The sequence below is a fragment of the Sus scrofa genome, chromosome 3, assembly GCF_000003025.6.
Source record: "Sus scrofa isolate TJ Tabasco breed Duroc chromosome 3, Sscrofa11.1, whole genome shotgun sequence".
In the NCBI taxonomy this organism is placed as follows: domain Eukaryota; kingdom Metazoa; phylum Chordata; class Mammalia; order Artiodactyla; family Suidae; genus Sus; species Sus scrofa.
In genome coordinates, this window is record NC_010445.4 from 132,263,571 (window position 1) to 132,277,983 (window position 14,413).

Below are 14,413 nucleotides of genomic sequence, written 5' to 3' on the forward strand. Positions count from 1 at the left end.
CCCTCCGGCCGAGGGGATCACGTGGGTCCGGGCTGGTCTACACCGTGTGGCCCGGGGGCCACCAGATCCCAGCGTGCAGAGCAGAGGACACCCCTGGCTGGCTGCTCGGCTCGGCTTAGGGACAGAGCTCGCACAGTGGGCTGTTTCCTCCGAGGAGCCTGCGGGAGCCACATGCTTCTGTGTCCACTTCCAGCCGTTCGGAACCACGGTCTGAACCGTGTAGCTCTGGGGACAGTGTGAGGAAGCGCGGGCTTTGTGGTTCATGGGCAGACTCCTCTCTTGCACCCGGCAGGTGCGCCGTACTCTGTGGGCCAAGCTGTCCTTCTGGGCGCTGTGCACACGTGGGGCCGGCGCGTCTTTGCTCTGGGGCCGCCCTGTGCCCTAGGGCGTGAGCGGCAGCCCTGGTACCAAGACGTCTCCACAGGCATCCGAGGTTGGAGACGGCGGGCACGGCCATCCAAGGGGTCTGGCCAGGCCGAGCTGCGGTCCCTGGCCGCCTCGGTGTGGTGGACGTGGAGCAGGGTGAATACCCCCAAAAAGGGGCCCGAGACCGTGGCCGGTCTAGAGAAAATAAAAGAAAATAAAATTCTAGTTCAATCTCTAAGGCAAGCACATTCTGTGCTGCTTTTTCTTTTAATTTACCTTGGAATTCATTTCATCCCTCGCGTGGGCGGAACTCCGAGCCCTGAGCAACGTGTGCAAACTGAACGTGAACGTTTATCAGTAATTTCAAGTCCAAACGTCTGTCTTTTTCTGATTTTTGTTTTTTGGTTTTGGTTTTGGTTTGGCATCATGTAAATTCAGTTATAATTTAAGCAATTGCATATATTTTACTTATACCTCAGAATGATGAGTACGAGTGCAGCGTAGACGCATGGCTAAGATGTGATCTAGGCTGTGCTCTATGCCTGGAGTAAATGACGCCAGGATTAGTCCATAGAGTCGCAAAGCAAATTCGACTGGGTTTTCAGCAAAGTCGAGTACTTCGTGAACCCATACAGGGCTTGGCGTAATACAGCCATTTCACATCTTGTTCATCGTGGAAATACCTGCCCGCGCGTGGAGGTCAGGGTGGGGCAGAGCCTGTCCTGTGCAGGAGGGGGGCCAGGGTTCCAGGTCCTGTCCCTTCAGGGAAGAATGGAATCCGCCACCCCAGGCCTGATGACCCTTGAAGGTCGTATGTACCCCCAGAAACACGCCTTTCAGGGTTAATCTTATGTTGCCCACTTCCCAGGAACAGGAGGTGACATTACCCACATGCAATGCACAGGGAAAACGGGCAGCAGTCCCTCAGCTTCTCCTAAATTGTACCAGGATTGTCAGTCACCAGTGGACCTCAGAGAGACTGCAGCTTCAGGTCCAGACCCACAATACCAGAGAGACCGCAGTAAAGTGGATTTAATTTCCTAGCACATGTAAAAGGCGTGTTTACCCTATACTGTAGTCTGTGGGGTGTGTGACAGCACCATGTCTAAAAACAACGTACTTCGCTGAAAACGCCGTAATGCTAAAAAATGTTAACTCTCATCTGAGCCTTCAGCACGTTGTCATCTTTTTGCAATAGTTGTATCAAAGATCAGTGACCACAGAAGGGAAAAAAAAGGAGTTCCCAATGTGGCTCGGCCGGTTAAGAACCCAAATAGTTTCCATGAGGATGAGGGTTTGATCCCTGGCCTCACTCAGTGGGTTAAGAATTTGATGTTGCCGCAGACTGCAGCGCAGGTCTCAGACTCGACTCGGATCCAGCATTGCCATGACTGTGGTGCAGGCCGGCAGCTGCAGCTCTGATTTGACGCCTTGCCTGGGAACCTCCATATCTTGCAGGTGCAGCTCTGAAAAGACAAAAAAAAAACCACACACACGTACAGATCACAGGACACCATAATAAATATAACGATATGAAAATCCTTGAACTGTTTCGAGAGTATTAAAGTGTGACACAGAGTTGTTCCCACTGTGGTGCGGTGGATTAAGTGTCGGACTGCAGGGGCTCTGGTCACTTCTGAGGCGAGGATTCTATCCTGGGCTCCAGAACTTCCATAGGCTGAGGGTTCAGCCACACACACTCACAAAATTAAAATTAAAAAAAATGTTTTTAGATGTGACCCAGAGACGTGAAGTGAGCAGAAGCTGTTGGAAAAATGGCGCTGATGGACGTGGGTGACGCGGGGTGGCCTCAAGCTACGAAAGTGAACAATGCGATATCTGCAAAGTGAAACGAAGCGCGACGGAAGACCCTCGGGCCCTGGTCAGGCTCCGGTGAGGAGGGGTCACAGCCTGAGCGGCTGAGGCCGTGAGCGCCCCCACCGCGGACAGGCTGAGGGACGCATTCAAAGCCCACCTCCTCCCAGGAGCCGCCCCTCAGCCGGGAGGGTGTCCTAGGCCCCACCCTGGGCACCGAGGACAGCCTGCTTCCCGGGCAGAGGGGGACTTCCCGTCTCTGCAGAGAAACAGACCAGTGGCCACGTGTCAGAGATGGACCTCGGCCGGCCTGTCACGGTCAGTGAAGGTCACAGTCAGCTGCCCAGGTGACAGGCGAACCGTCCCGCCCACCTGCTTTGCTTTGTTCAGGTTGCAGCTCGCCTGGTTTTCTCTCTCTACCTCATCCCTGAAGCTTTCTTCAATTCATCTTAAACAGTATTGGTGACCGTCTGGTTTGTTCTATAAAAACTCATCATCAGAAGCCTCGACCCCCGCCCCGTCCCCTGGGGGGGGACCTCCTTCAGCCCCGCACACTGAGGAGCCCAACTTCCTGCCTTCAAGCAGCCACCCAAAGTCACCTCTCCAGCTCCCCACAGACGCCCTCTGCGCTCTCGCCCCGACCCCCCCAGGCTGGCTTTCCCTGCAGGTTCTGGGGGACCAGCGCAGCCCCCATCAGCGGGTCCCAGGCCCTTCTCTGATTCCATCTTCCCGCCTGGAGCAGCAGCAGACCCAAAGGCCCCGGGCAGGCGCTCCATGCACACGCGCGGCCGGGTTTTCACAGGTGACCAGGCTGCTGGAATCCGACTCCCCGGGGGCGTTTCAGAGCAGCACACCCCTGGGGTTCTAGAATGTTCCCTGACAACAAGCAAGAGCTCAGCACTTCCTACACTGGAAGAGCATCTGCACAAGCCAGCCCTCTCTCCTCACCGCGTGTGAGGAGACGCACGGCGGTCCTGCGACCCCACGCTGCTGGGTCCTGCTTCTCCTGCTCCTCCAGGATGGGGGCAAGCCCTGGCCCCAAGGGGTCTGCACCTGGTGCTTGGTCCCCACGGCCTCTCCTGCCGCAATGCAGACCTGCCCCCAGGTCCCGGGGGACAAAGAAACAGCCTGAGGAGACGCGCTGCTAGCAGGGAGCGCAAGCCCCCCTCGGCCTGGGTCCCAGTAGCAAACCCAGACTGAGACCTTCCCTGGAGCCCCCGGCTGGCCCACGGCTGTCACCGGCCTCAGAGCTCTGTACCCACAGCCTCACCTGCCACCTCTGCCATACCCCTGGGAGCTGACCACGTGCCCCACCTGAGCTTGTTCCCTCACCCAGGGAGGCAAGGAAGCTCAGTGCCCCCGAAGTTCACAAAACTTCAGATAATGGAGTTCCCATTGTGGCGCAGCAGAAATGAATCCAACTAGGAACCAAGAGGTTGTGGGTTTGATCCCTGGCCTCGCTCAGTGGGTCAAGGAAGCAGCGTTGCTGTGAGCTGCGGTGTAGGTCGCCGATGCGGCTCGGATCCTGCGTGGCTGTGGCTGTGGTAGAGGCCGGCGGCTACAGCTCTGATTAGACCCCTAGCCTGGGAACCTCCATAGGCCACAGGTGTGGCCCTAAAAAGTAATTCCTTCAGATAAAGATGCGGCTGCACATGGAGCCCTGCGTCCATGTCCATGAATCGCGCAAAGCACAGCTTCTGCTCAGACGCCGTTCGTCACTGGGCACGTAAGTCCTCAATCTCAGCCCGGAATATTCTGGAAACCTGGTGAATTCATGCTCCACATCGTCGTGCCAGAAGCTAAGGAGCAGTGGCAGCTGGGGGCTCCTGTTTCAAGGACTAGGCAATCTCGTGGAGAAAAGGGCATAAAGACAAGCCCGCGCGGCAGACGCAGGTCCAGGTCGCGTCGTCACAGCATCGAGATGGTGGAAAAGGCCGGTCTTCAATCCAGCGAGGCCGGGTCAGCGCGGGGAGGCCAGCGAGAGGCTGCAAAGCCGGAGCTGAGCGCGGAGGGGGGGAGGAAGGATTTTCCAAGCAAGGGCACCGAATTAGGAAAGTAGCCGTGGCGAGACCAGTCCGTGGTCTTTTGACAAACGGCAGCTCACGCGACTGGGTGAGGGCTTCGGGGTGAAGCCCATGGACGCGCGTGTCTCTGACTGTTCGTCAGGACCCTCAGCAAATGGGCTTCAACTTAATCCTGCAGAACCAGGGACAGGGCAGAGCAGCCCTCAGCACGGCGACGTCTCGGGGGTGATGAGAGACGTGGGAGCTCACACCCGGCGGTGAGGGCCGCCTCCAGGAGAAGAGCCAGGAAGATGTGGAAGAGTGGGCGGAAGCCACGGTGGGGGCGCGACAAGCCGGGCCTGGGTGAGGAGAGGCAGGGGCACCGGCCGGGCCGAGAGCCCACCAGCCTGCGCACAGCTGATGGCGAGGCCCCGTCTGCGATGGAAGCCGTCCGCACAGCGGGGCTGGTCTCTGCTGAGACTCGTCAGCTTTGAGATTCAGCTGGTACCTGTGGGTCCCCCGGCGGCTGGAGGAGAAGGGGGTGCACAGCCCCCAGGACGGGCATGGGGTGAACTCAGGACAGGAAGAGAACTCAGCTCTGAGAAATGGAAGGCGGTCCAAACACCAAGAAGCCAGCTCCCCAAGCCCTGAGCAGACCTGGGCCGTCATGGGAACCGACCCAGGCTCGACGGAATGGCTTCCAGCCCCTTGAGCATGAAGGACATGGGCCAGGGGCCCTACAGAAGGGTCACAAATTCCGACACGGGCGAGCGCGGGTCTGGCTCCCTGGGCACCTTCTTGGCACCACGGCAGGCCCCCTGTGGCCACGTGTCCTATTGTTACAGCGACAAGGAGGCTGAGGCTGAGCTGCCAGGACAGTGCGCCTCCCGGGCCCACAGCCCCCAGCAGCCCCTCCCCACTGGCCCCATGGCCAGGCTGACGCCGGCATCCACGTTCCCGTTTTCGGCCGTGGGCTCTGGCCCTCCTTGGCTCCTCCTCCCCGGCTCCAGGGCCCAGCTTGGGGGATGTTTCCTGTTTCCATCAGGTACAGAATCGGCAGCAAGCGAGTCATAGGAATCTGCCAGCTCAAGCGTCAAAACGCTGCTGTGACAGCGAGACCCTGGACCTGTGGTGACGGCAACAGTGACACAGACACCAGGGCCCTGCTGTGCGAGCGCTTGAATCCCACTGTCGGCTGGCGACAGGAGGTGGGCGGGCGAGGGGCAGGAAGAGGACCCAGGAGTGCGGGACTTCGTCCGGGGCGGCTTCTCACGGACCCCAGACCCACACACAGCAATGACAGTGCCCCTGCCACCCACAGCCAGCCTGGCCGAGCCTGGGAGAGCCGGTCGCCCTCACTGCAGACAAAGATCCCAGGGTTCCAGACCAGCCCCAGCATCAGAGCCGAGGTTCTTGGAGTCAGAACTGGGTCCAGACCTACGCTCCCTGTGGCACCCTGTTCTTTTCTGGCTCTGCTCCAACTTCCTTTTGCTCGCCGCCTGTCTGGGCGAGGGCCCAGAGCCACCCCTCACTCCCAACTTCAAGTTCAAGGGGGAAGGGTGACAGGTAAAGCAGGGAGACAGGCCACGTGAGAATGAAAACAGGAAGGGCTGGGGGCAGCCATGGGGCCAGACCCCCATCAGCCCCAGGGCTCAGGCTCGGGGTTCCAGACCCCTGCGCCCACCTCGGCCCGCGCGGGGCAGCTTTACAGGAGAGCAGCCACACAGCTGCAGGAACTTGGAAAAAACGCAAAGGGGACAGTGGCGATGGGGTGATGGGTCTGCCCCCCACTTAGGACAGCCAGGCCCTGTGCCTGAGGACCAGCCTGTTCAGATCCGGCAAGAAATCTAAGCTCAGGAAGATGGGCCCATCCCGCCTAGACCCGTCCTGCATCAGCCCAGGCCTCAGCCCTCCGCATCCCGGGGCAGCTCCAGAAAGGGCCCAGGGCCTGGTTCTCCAGTTCTTTCTTTGCAAAGAATCCCTCTTCTTCTATAGAATCTCACGCCTAGGAGTTCCCATTGTGGCTCAGCAGGTTAAGTACCTGATGTTTTCTCTGTGAGGATGGGGGTTCGATCCCTGGCCTTGCTCAGTGGGTCTTGAGAACCCCAAGTTGCCTCAGACTGCAGTGTAGGTTGCAGAGGCAGCTTGGATCTGGTGTTGCTGTAGCTGAGGCAGCTGCAGCTCTGATCCTACCCAGGAACCTCCCTGTGCTGCAGATGTGACTGTAAAATGGAAAAAAGAAAAAACCTCACATTTAATAGCCTAATAGCCTATTGTTAGCTGCCATTGAACCAAAAAATACTCGTGTATATACACACATTCCAGCTGGAAATTTCCCTTTCGAAAACGTGAACTGGGAATTCCCGTTGGGACTCAGCGGGTCACGAAGCTGACTGGTATCCAGGAGGATGCGGTCTCCATCTCTGGCCTTGCTCAGTGTGTTAAGGATCTGGCGTTGCTGCAAACTGCAGCGTAAGTCACAGACTCGGTTGGCTCTGATCGGCCGTTGCTGTGGCTGTGGTGTTGGCCTGCAGCTGCAGCTCCAACTGGACGCACAGCCTGGGAACCTCCATATGCCGTGGGTGCAGCCATTAAAAAAAAAGATAAAGAAAATGTGAGCTATTTCCAAAAATTCTGAAATTAAAATAAGCATGTTCAACTTGCACTGTGTCTTCTGTAGACACCACGGGAAGCTGTGCTTCAGGGAAACCCACCGGGTCAGCAGCGTACACACCCTCCAAGGCGGGAGGGCTGCTGAACGGCAGGAACGAAGGGGGGGCGTCTTCCTTTCTGTGGCCCTTTCTGTGCAGGGAGCTCCCTCCCAGCTGCTCCTGGCGACTCCTGACCGCCTCGGTGATACAAGGGCCAGTCTCTCCGGCCCAGACTGGGTGCCCTCCAGGGAACTGCCAGTGTCTGAAGGCTTGAGGGGGCGCACAGAGGGGCCACACCCCGACACCGGAGAGCACCTCCCCTAGGATTTCACTTTCAGGCCCAGAAGCCCTGGCTTCTGAAGGGAACTGAGTTGAGGCACCGTGGGTTAGGTTCAGTGAGGGGAGCCAGCAGAGCGAACGTGGGGACGCTCCCTGAGAGCTGTTTCCTCCTTAGCCTTTCAGGTTGCCCGAGAGCCAAGAAGAGTGGCATCAGGATAGCACAGAGCAAGGAGGACAAGGAGGACCAGGAGCCCATCAGGTACGCAGGCGGGGGCGGGGCCGCGGGGCGGGGTAGCGGCGGGGGCGGGGCTGTGGGCGGAGCGTGGAGGGCGGGGCTGCGGGCGGGGCGGGGGCGGGGCCTCGGGGGCGGGGCGGGGCATCCGGGAGAGAGGTCGGGCTTGGAGAGGTCAGCCAACTGCCAGGTCAAGCGTGGAAACCAGAGCCAAGGCACAGCTGCTCACTGGCCAGAGCACCCTCTAATGACGGGAGATGATGGCGAATAGCCATCCATCCTGCCAGGCTCTGAATGACCAGATTATAAGAAACGTCCCTCTGCCCCTCCATGGAAAAAGCAGTTTAATTTACTGGAAAAGACAGACTCATGAAAGTACCAAAGGCATTAACACGGAAAGCAAGCATTTGGCTGACCCTCCAGCCTGCCAAGGTCGCCCGGCTGTCTGTGCTCTGCCCCGCGCTGAGGAGCTGAGACCACTGCGCCGCCCTAAGGAGCACTTAGGGGAGGCGGCCGGCCCCACCCCTCTCCGCAGGCTTTGTCCTGGACGACTGCCCAGGAGCCTGGGTCTCAGACGTTGAGATAAACATGTTGCCATCTTCCTGAGATTTCGATCTCACTCAACGTCTTTGGAGAAAAGTTTTGATTAAAACCAAAAATTAAGATAAAAATGTGTTTGCAGTTTGGCTGCGAGTCCTGGGCCCTTTGCCATAACCTGCAATAAAGACGTTTCAGAAGCATGAGTTGATTAGTCTGTTGTCGAACTTCAGCTCCAGCCAAGAATTTTCCCCTATATTAAAAAAAAAAAAAAAGTTCTCCTGGGGTAGCCAGACCCTTAACCAAATACCACCTCTGCTGCTCAAAGCCCCAGCTGCTGGAAGGTGTCCTGTACTCTCAGGAAACCCAGCCAAACAAATAAGTGTTCCCTGGCTCTAGATGAGAACACAGGATTGTACAAAGGTCTTTTAAAAACAATCCTGCAAGTCCCCATTCACACTGCGTGTCTCTGCCATAAAAGCTGGGATTCTGTTCAAAAGTGGCGTCTTCCAAACAGACACCTGCACCCACTGGCTTCGGCACACTGGTTCTTCCTTTTCACACGCGGCATCCACGCTGCTCACCAAGCGTGGACTTGCTGTTCTGGAAAACCTTCCTTCCACCTGCCCTGGCCCAGGGCTTCCGGGAGGATGGGCGTCTTCCAGGCCCCACTAGGTGATGGCTGTGGTGGTTTTCCTTCTTCTGTTGGAGGAGAGGACGCGGGCTTTTCCTTCCCACCAGGTCCTTCAAGTGTGTCTGCTCTGTCCGCTCCAGGTGCCCCGTCCCCGGGTGTGACGGCCAGGGCCACATAACAGGGAAGTACGCCTCCCACCGCAGTGCGTCCGGGTGTCCCTTGGCGGCCAAGAGGCAGAAGGACGGGTACCTCAATGGCTCCCAGTTCTCCTGGAAGTCGGTCAAGACAGAGGGCATGTCATGTCCCACGCCGGGGTGCGACGGCTCTGGGCACGTCAGCGGCAGCTTCCTGACGCATCGCAGGTGAGTGTCACCTGCCTGGGCTCCAGGGCCACGGGGTCAGCGCTCCAAGTCCATCCCTCAGTTTGAGAAGGAAGATTCCAGGAGTTCCCACCAGGGCTCAGTGGGTTAAGGACCTGACTAGTTTCCATGAGGATATGGGTCTGATTCCTGGCCTGGCTCGGTGGGCTAAGGATCTGGTGTTTGCCGTGAGCTGTGGGGCAGGTCGCAGACGAGGCTTGGATCTGGTGTTGCTGTGGCTGTGGCTGTGGTGTAGGCCGGCAGCTACAGCTGCAATTGGACCCCTGGCCTGGGGACCTCCCTATGCCGTGGGCATGGCCCTAAAAAAGGAAAAACTAAAAAGAAAATTCCAAAATCTGTGATACAAATGCAACGACATTCTGAGGCTTGGAAAAAGAAGAGACAGATTGAAGCTAATTTTATGAAAAGCATCAACTCGTCCTACCTCGTCTGCGTATAAACTGGTTTCCAGGTGCCTGTGAGGAGCTCTCGGCAAGAAGGGTGGGCATCCCCCCACATACTCAGCAATTTGCTCGGCTGAAGGATGCAGGCAGGCCCTTGGGGCACTTGGCACCGGTCTCAGAAGAGCAGGAAACCTCAGAAAGAGCCAGTCAAGCCCCCTGATGGTGGTTCGCTTAATTTTAAACATCTCGATAAGCGATTGCATTGTCTCAGGAGAAGAGGCCGGTTGTGTGGGACACCACCCGTGGTGTGGATCCCAGAGGCGGCCCAGCTTTCCGGAGGCCAGGCTGGGGAGGTCACAGCCCCCCACATGTGACAGGAGCCCAGGGCTCTCGTTTGGCTCCCTGACCTCAAAGCCAGCCCCTTGCCTCCACCTGCCAAACCATACTGAACACAGAACCAAGCAGGAGGAATGGTGTGTGACCACGAGCCTTAACGTTTTCTAGGAAGGTTTGCTTATTGTCAGAAGAAATTCCTGCTCTGAAAGGATAAAGGGTCTATAGAGAGAGCTGAGCGCCTTTCCTGAGGCGGGTGCCCACCCCCTGAGCGGAGAGGCATCGGCAGCTGAACATGCCAGGGGTGGGGGGGTGGGGTATGTGTGTGTGTGTGTGTGTGTGTGTGTGTGCGTGTGCAGGGCGCCCCCCCCCCACCGCTTTCTTCCTTCTGGTACAGCAGGTCACAGTGTTGCTTAGGCATCTGCACAGGACGAGGCCCTCATCCCTTCCCCAGAGCACCCGGTGCCCAGCAGCGGCTGCGGCCTGGGCAACAGGGCAGCGGGGACGTTACCAGCCTTGGCGGGGAGCCCCATTCTGTGCAGCTCTGTCTGCATGACCCTGCACAGGCCCGTCACCAAGACTCAGCCCTGGAGGCGAAAATGTTCATTTTAAACTTAGAAGGGTTGGAGTTCCCGTCGTGGCTCAGCAGTTAATGAACCCAACTAGTATCCACAAGGATGCAGGTTCAATCCCTGGCCTCGCTTCGTGGGTTAAGGATCCGGGGTTGCCGTGAGCTGGGTGGAGGTCGAAGACGCAGCTGGGATTGGCATTGCTGTGGCTGTGCTGTAGGCTGGCAGCTGCAGCTTGGATTCAACCCCTAGCCTGGAAACCTCCATATGCTGCAGGTACAGCCATAAAAAGAAAAAAAATAAAAAGTAAATTTAGACGGGCTGCCAAAATGCCCTCCAAAAAGTCCCTACCTCCTTAAGTCTTTGGCAATCAATAATATTTTTTAAAAATTTAAAAGTCCTGCCCACATGAACTATAAATACTTGTTTTGCTAATCTGACAAAAATGAAAACAAGCTCCACTTCCCGGATTAAATACGAGCACTCATGGGTCCCAGAAACGGTGCCAGAAGACGGGCTTGGGCCTGTTTCACAGCCTGCTGAGCGTCATGAGAACAGCCCATGCTTAGGGACCACCAGCACACCCGGCTCCTTGGCGCGACCTCAGGGCTTGTGGGACAGCTGGCAGGCCACTCATGTGGGGTCGCTGCCACCAGGGGGGACCATGATGCCGCAGCCCCTTCCCCGGGCCGCACCCCACACACCGGTTCCCTGGGTTTGAAACCCAGGCGCCAACACTGAGTCATCTTGTGAAGGTGCCCAGCCGCTCCTGGTCTCTGGCCGTCCCTGTTTCTTTCCTCCAAAAGGACACGTCCCCAGGGGCTCTGGCCAGGAGAAGGACTTTGTTCAGAAGCACCTCTTCCTGCTGAACTGGAGGGAAGCTCAGGGCGTGTCCAGTGGAGACAGTCACAGCTGGTGACCTGGGTGACACACAATGGAATCTCCCTCCTAGCGTCCCCATGACGTGCCCTGACATTGGCAGACAGCTCACCCAGAGCTGGTCCAGGGCGGAGGCTGGAGCATCTCAGAAGCAGCGGGGTGGGCCCCCCACCCCCCGTGGGGGGCAGAGCGGTGCGGAGACGCGGACCCTGCATTTTACTGCAGAAGCTTAATCCCAAGTCTAACTGGCACCTCTGGCACCTCTGAGGAGGAATGGGGACGTGGACGGTGCCTGGAAAGTGCTGGGAGCCCACGGGTGGGGGGTGCGCACCCTCCGTCTGGGTGGGAGGGCCCAAGGCGTCAACAGGACCCCGAGAGAGGTGACCTCATCTTTCAAACTGTGGCAAAAAATCCACGACGGAAAGTTCGTCATCTCGGCCACTCTTCCGCATCCAGCTCAGGGGCCATGAGCACAGTGACATTGTTGTGCCGCTGTCACCACGGTTACCTCCGGATGCAGCGCTGTCCTCGCTGGACACGCACGCCCAGCCCGGTCCGCCCTGGTACCCACCGCGTCCGCTCTCCTGTGGCCCGCTGCCCTTGCTCTGCATGCCATCCCCAGGGTGCCCAGCCCTTCAGGGCTGGCCCCGTCCTCCCACGCGCCACTGCAGTTGCCTCCTGCTGAGCAAGCGGTCGCTCTTCCACTGGGCGGATGACACGTTGTTCCCGCAGGTGTAGGACAGTGACCCTTGGCAGGAACGTGGCCTCGCAGGGCCCAGACACCTCTCCCCTGGGGCTGGCACGTCTCCAGGCCTGTGAGGCCGCGGTGAGGAGCCCCAGGGAGACATGAGGTGCCCTGAGACGCGGGCTCCGAGAGCAGCCACGTGCCATGAAAGCTGTGCAGCTCTTCGGATCAGCAGACTGGACAGAAGCAGAAACTCCCATTTCATTTCTTTTCCCTCAAAGTTGTGACCACCTAGTGAGGTGACAGAGGACCGCTTTCTAAGGAGCCCAGGAGAAGGGGGCCCAGGAAGCCCACTCTTCCAACTCCCTCTTCTGAGAGGTGACCACATGGACATGCTGGGACAGGGACTCCAGAGGCCACAGGCTCAGAGTGCCACAGTCCATGTGCTGGGATGCCGTTTCCACTCATTTCATCCGTGTCACCTCCTCCTGGTCCCTGGTTCCCACACAGAACTGCTGTCAAGGTCGCAGAAAGTGGTTTAGTTTATGGTTAGATTTGGTGGGGCGAGAACTGTGGGTGAGCTGGGACCACACCTGCACATAGCTGGCAAGGAAGGGAGCCCCCAGACCTGATATTTACCTGAATAAAGAAAGGAGGGAGGGGCGGCAGGACACCGCGCAGGGTGGCCCCGGGGCCTGATGGGGCCAGATCTTGGCAGAGGTCGGGCGCCCCAGGCCAGGTGGGACAGGAAGATGCGGAGGCAGATCCCGAGAGAGGGCGCCTGCCATGGGCCAGGCTTCCCAGGACGCTCGGACCCGTGTCCCACTGCAGGGGAGTGCACAGCCCTCCCACAGGCGTCTGCCATCAGGAGCAGGCGGCGGAGGCCAGGCAGCTGAGTGGGCTGCGGGGCGGGGAGGCCGAGGGCCCTCGAGGGGCAAGAGACCATTTGCCCAACGGGAGGCAAACCCTCGGCCACCAGGAGGAAGAAAAGAGAAAGGCGTGGCCTTGCTGCGGCGTTGGAAGTGCTGGGCGCACAGAGATGGGTGCAGAGCAGAGGGCGCTGTAGCCGCGTGGCTCCCGGGGGAGCAGGGCCCGGGCTACTGGGAAGGACGGAAAAGCCGGGGCCTCGCTGGCGGGGAAGTCACAGCCTGTGCCTCGCGGGCACCCTCGCTTCTCGACCTGGCCCTGCTTCCTCCTGGGGAGCAGCACCCCTGTTTTCTGAACTGCCAAAAGGGGCCCTGGCAGGATTCCGTCCCCTCACAGCCTTCCGGCTGCCTGGGGCGCCTCTCCCATCTGCCAGGACGGAGGTCGATGCCATCGGGGCTGCCCGAGCGCCAGGCGCTTGCTTCTTCCATCTTCATCCAACCCAAGGAAGTGGGTGCCCTGGTTACTCCTGTTTCAAAGATCAGGATTTGAGTCAAACAGAAGTGATGTGACTGCCCAAGGTCGTGTGGTTCGTAAGCAATGGAGCTGGGGTTCAAACCTGGGGCCCGCCTCCACGGAGCTCCCTGCTTCTTCTTGACTCTGCTCATCTTTGTCAACTTGGCGAGATCCCAGCCTGTCTGTCCCGGAGGGTGGTCCCTCCCCTCCGTGTCCCACTACTGAGCGACTGCAGGACCCACTTGTTGTCTCGAGGCCACCTGTGGGGCTGAGAGGCGTTTCCTTGTCCTCAAGGGTCCCCAGCACCTCCCTTCTGCCACACTTGCCAGCCTTTAAGAAACGCTCTCCCGCGCCGGCCACTCAGGGCTCTTTTTTTTAAGTTGATCAGAGTTGTGCTTAAAACTAGAAGCAGCTGTGTGTTCATGAGAGACAGACCGAGGCCCTGGGGTCTCATGAGAGACGGGAATGCTTCAGCAGGTGCCTGAGAGGGGCCAGTGGCTCGGGACCCCGGGACCACAGTCGCAGGTGTCAGGTCAAGATCAGGGGAGAAGCAGGGTCTGCCTGGCTGAGGGGCAATGGCTCCCCTGGCGGGAAAGGCCCCTGAGCCCCCCGGGTGAGGGTCAGGACACAGGTGGGGCCAGCAATGCAGGGGCAGGGGGAGGACACAGGCTGAGAGGGTGGGGGTGGGGACACAGGCTGGGGGAGGGACACAGGCTGAGGGGGTGGGGGACACAGGCTGAGGGAGTGGGGGGACACAGGCTGGGGAGGAGACACAGGCTGAGGGGGTGGGGGGACAGAGGCTGGGGAGAGGACACAGGCTGAGGGGGTGGGGGGACAGAGGCTGGGGAGAGGACACAGGCTGAGGGGGTGGGGGGACAGAGGCTGGGGAGGGGACACAGGCTGAGGGGGTGGGGGGACAGAGGCTGGGGAGAGGACACAGGCTGAGGGGGTGGGGGGACAGAGGCTGAGTGGGGGCCACAGGCTGAGGGAGTGGGGGGACACAGGCTGGGGGACACAGAATGGGGGGGACACAGGCTGGGGAGGACACAGGACGGGGGGGCTCTTTAACTGTGGAACTACCTGTGTGCATGTCTGCTGACCACCCTCTCTTGTCACCTCAATCTTACTCTACTTTCGTAATATTAGGAAGATTCCCCAAAATTAAAGCCATGATTCTAACCCTTATAAATAAATAAATATGTGATCTTAGAAGTCAGTCATCTCATTGGGTGCCACCAAAATAAACTGTTTAAAAATTACTCCCAGGCCCTCTTAAACCTCTCCCAG

At 58.7% G+C, this 14,413-nt stretch overlaps 1 protein-coding gene across 39 annotated transcripts in view; it reads left to right on the forward strand.

The window, feature by feature from the left end:
- Positions 1-14,413, forward strand: part of MYT1L (myelin transcription factor 1 like) — a 365,957-nt gene that overhangs the window by 335,512 nt on the left and 16,032 nt on the right. For all 39 annotated transcript variants that reach the window (XM_021087911.1, XM_021087915.1, XM_021087912.1 and 36 more), the window contains 2 exons: positions 7,290-7,373; positions 8,658-8,879. In XM_021087911.1, the coding sequence (XP_020943570.1) occupies positions 7,290-7,373; positions 8,658-8,879 (306 nt within the window). The remainder of the gene's footprint in view (positions 1-7,289; positions 7,374-8,657; positions 8,880-14,413) is intronic.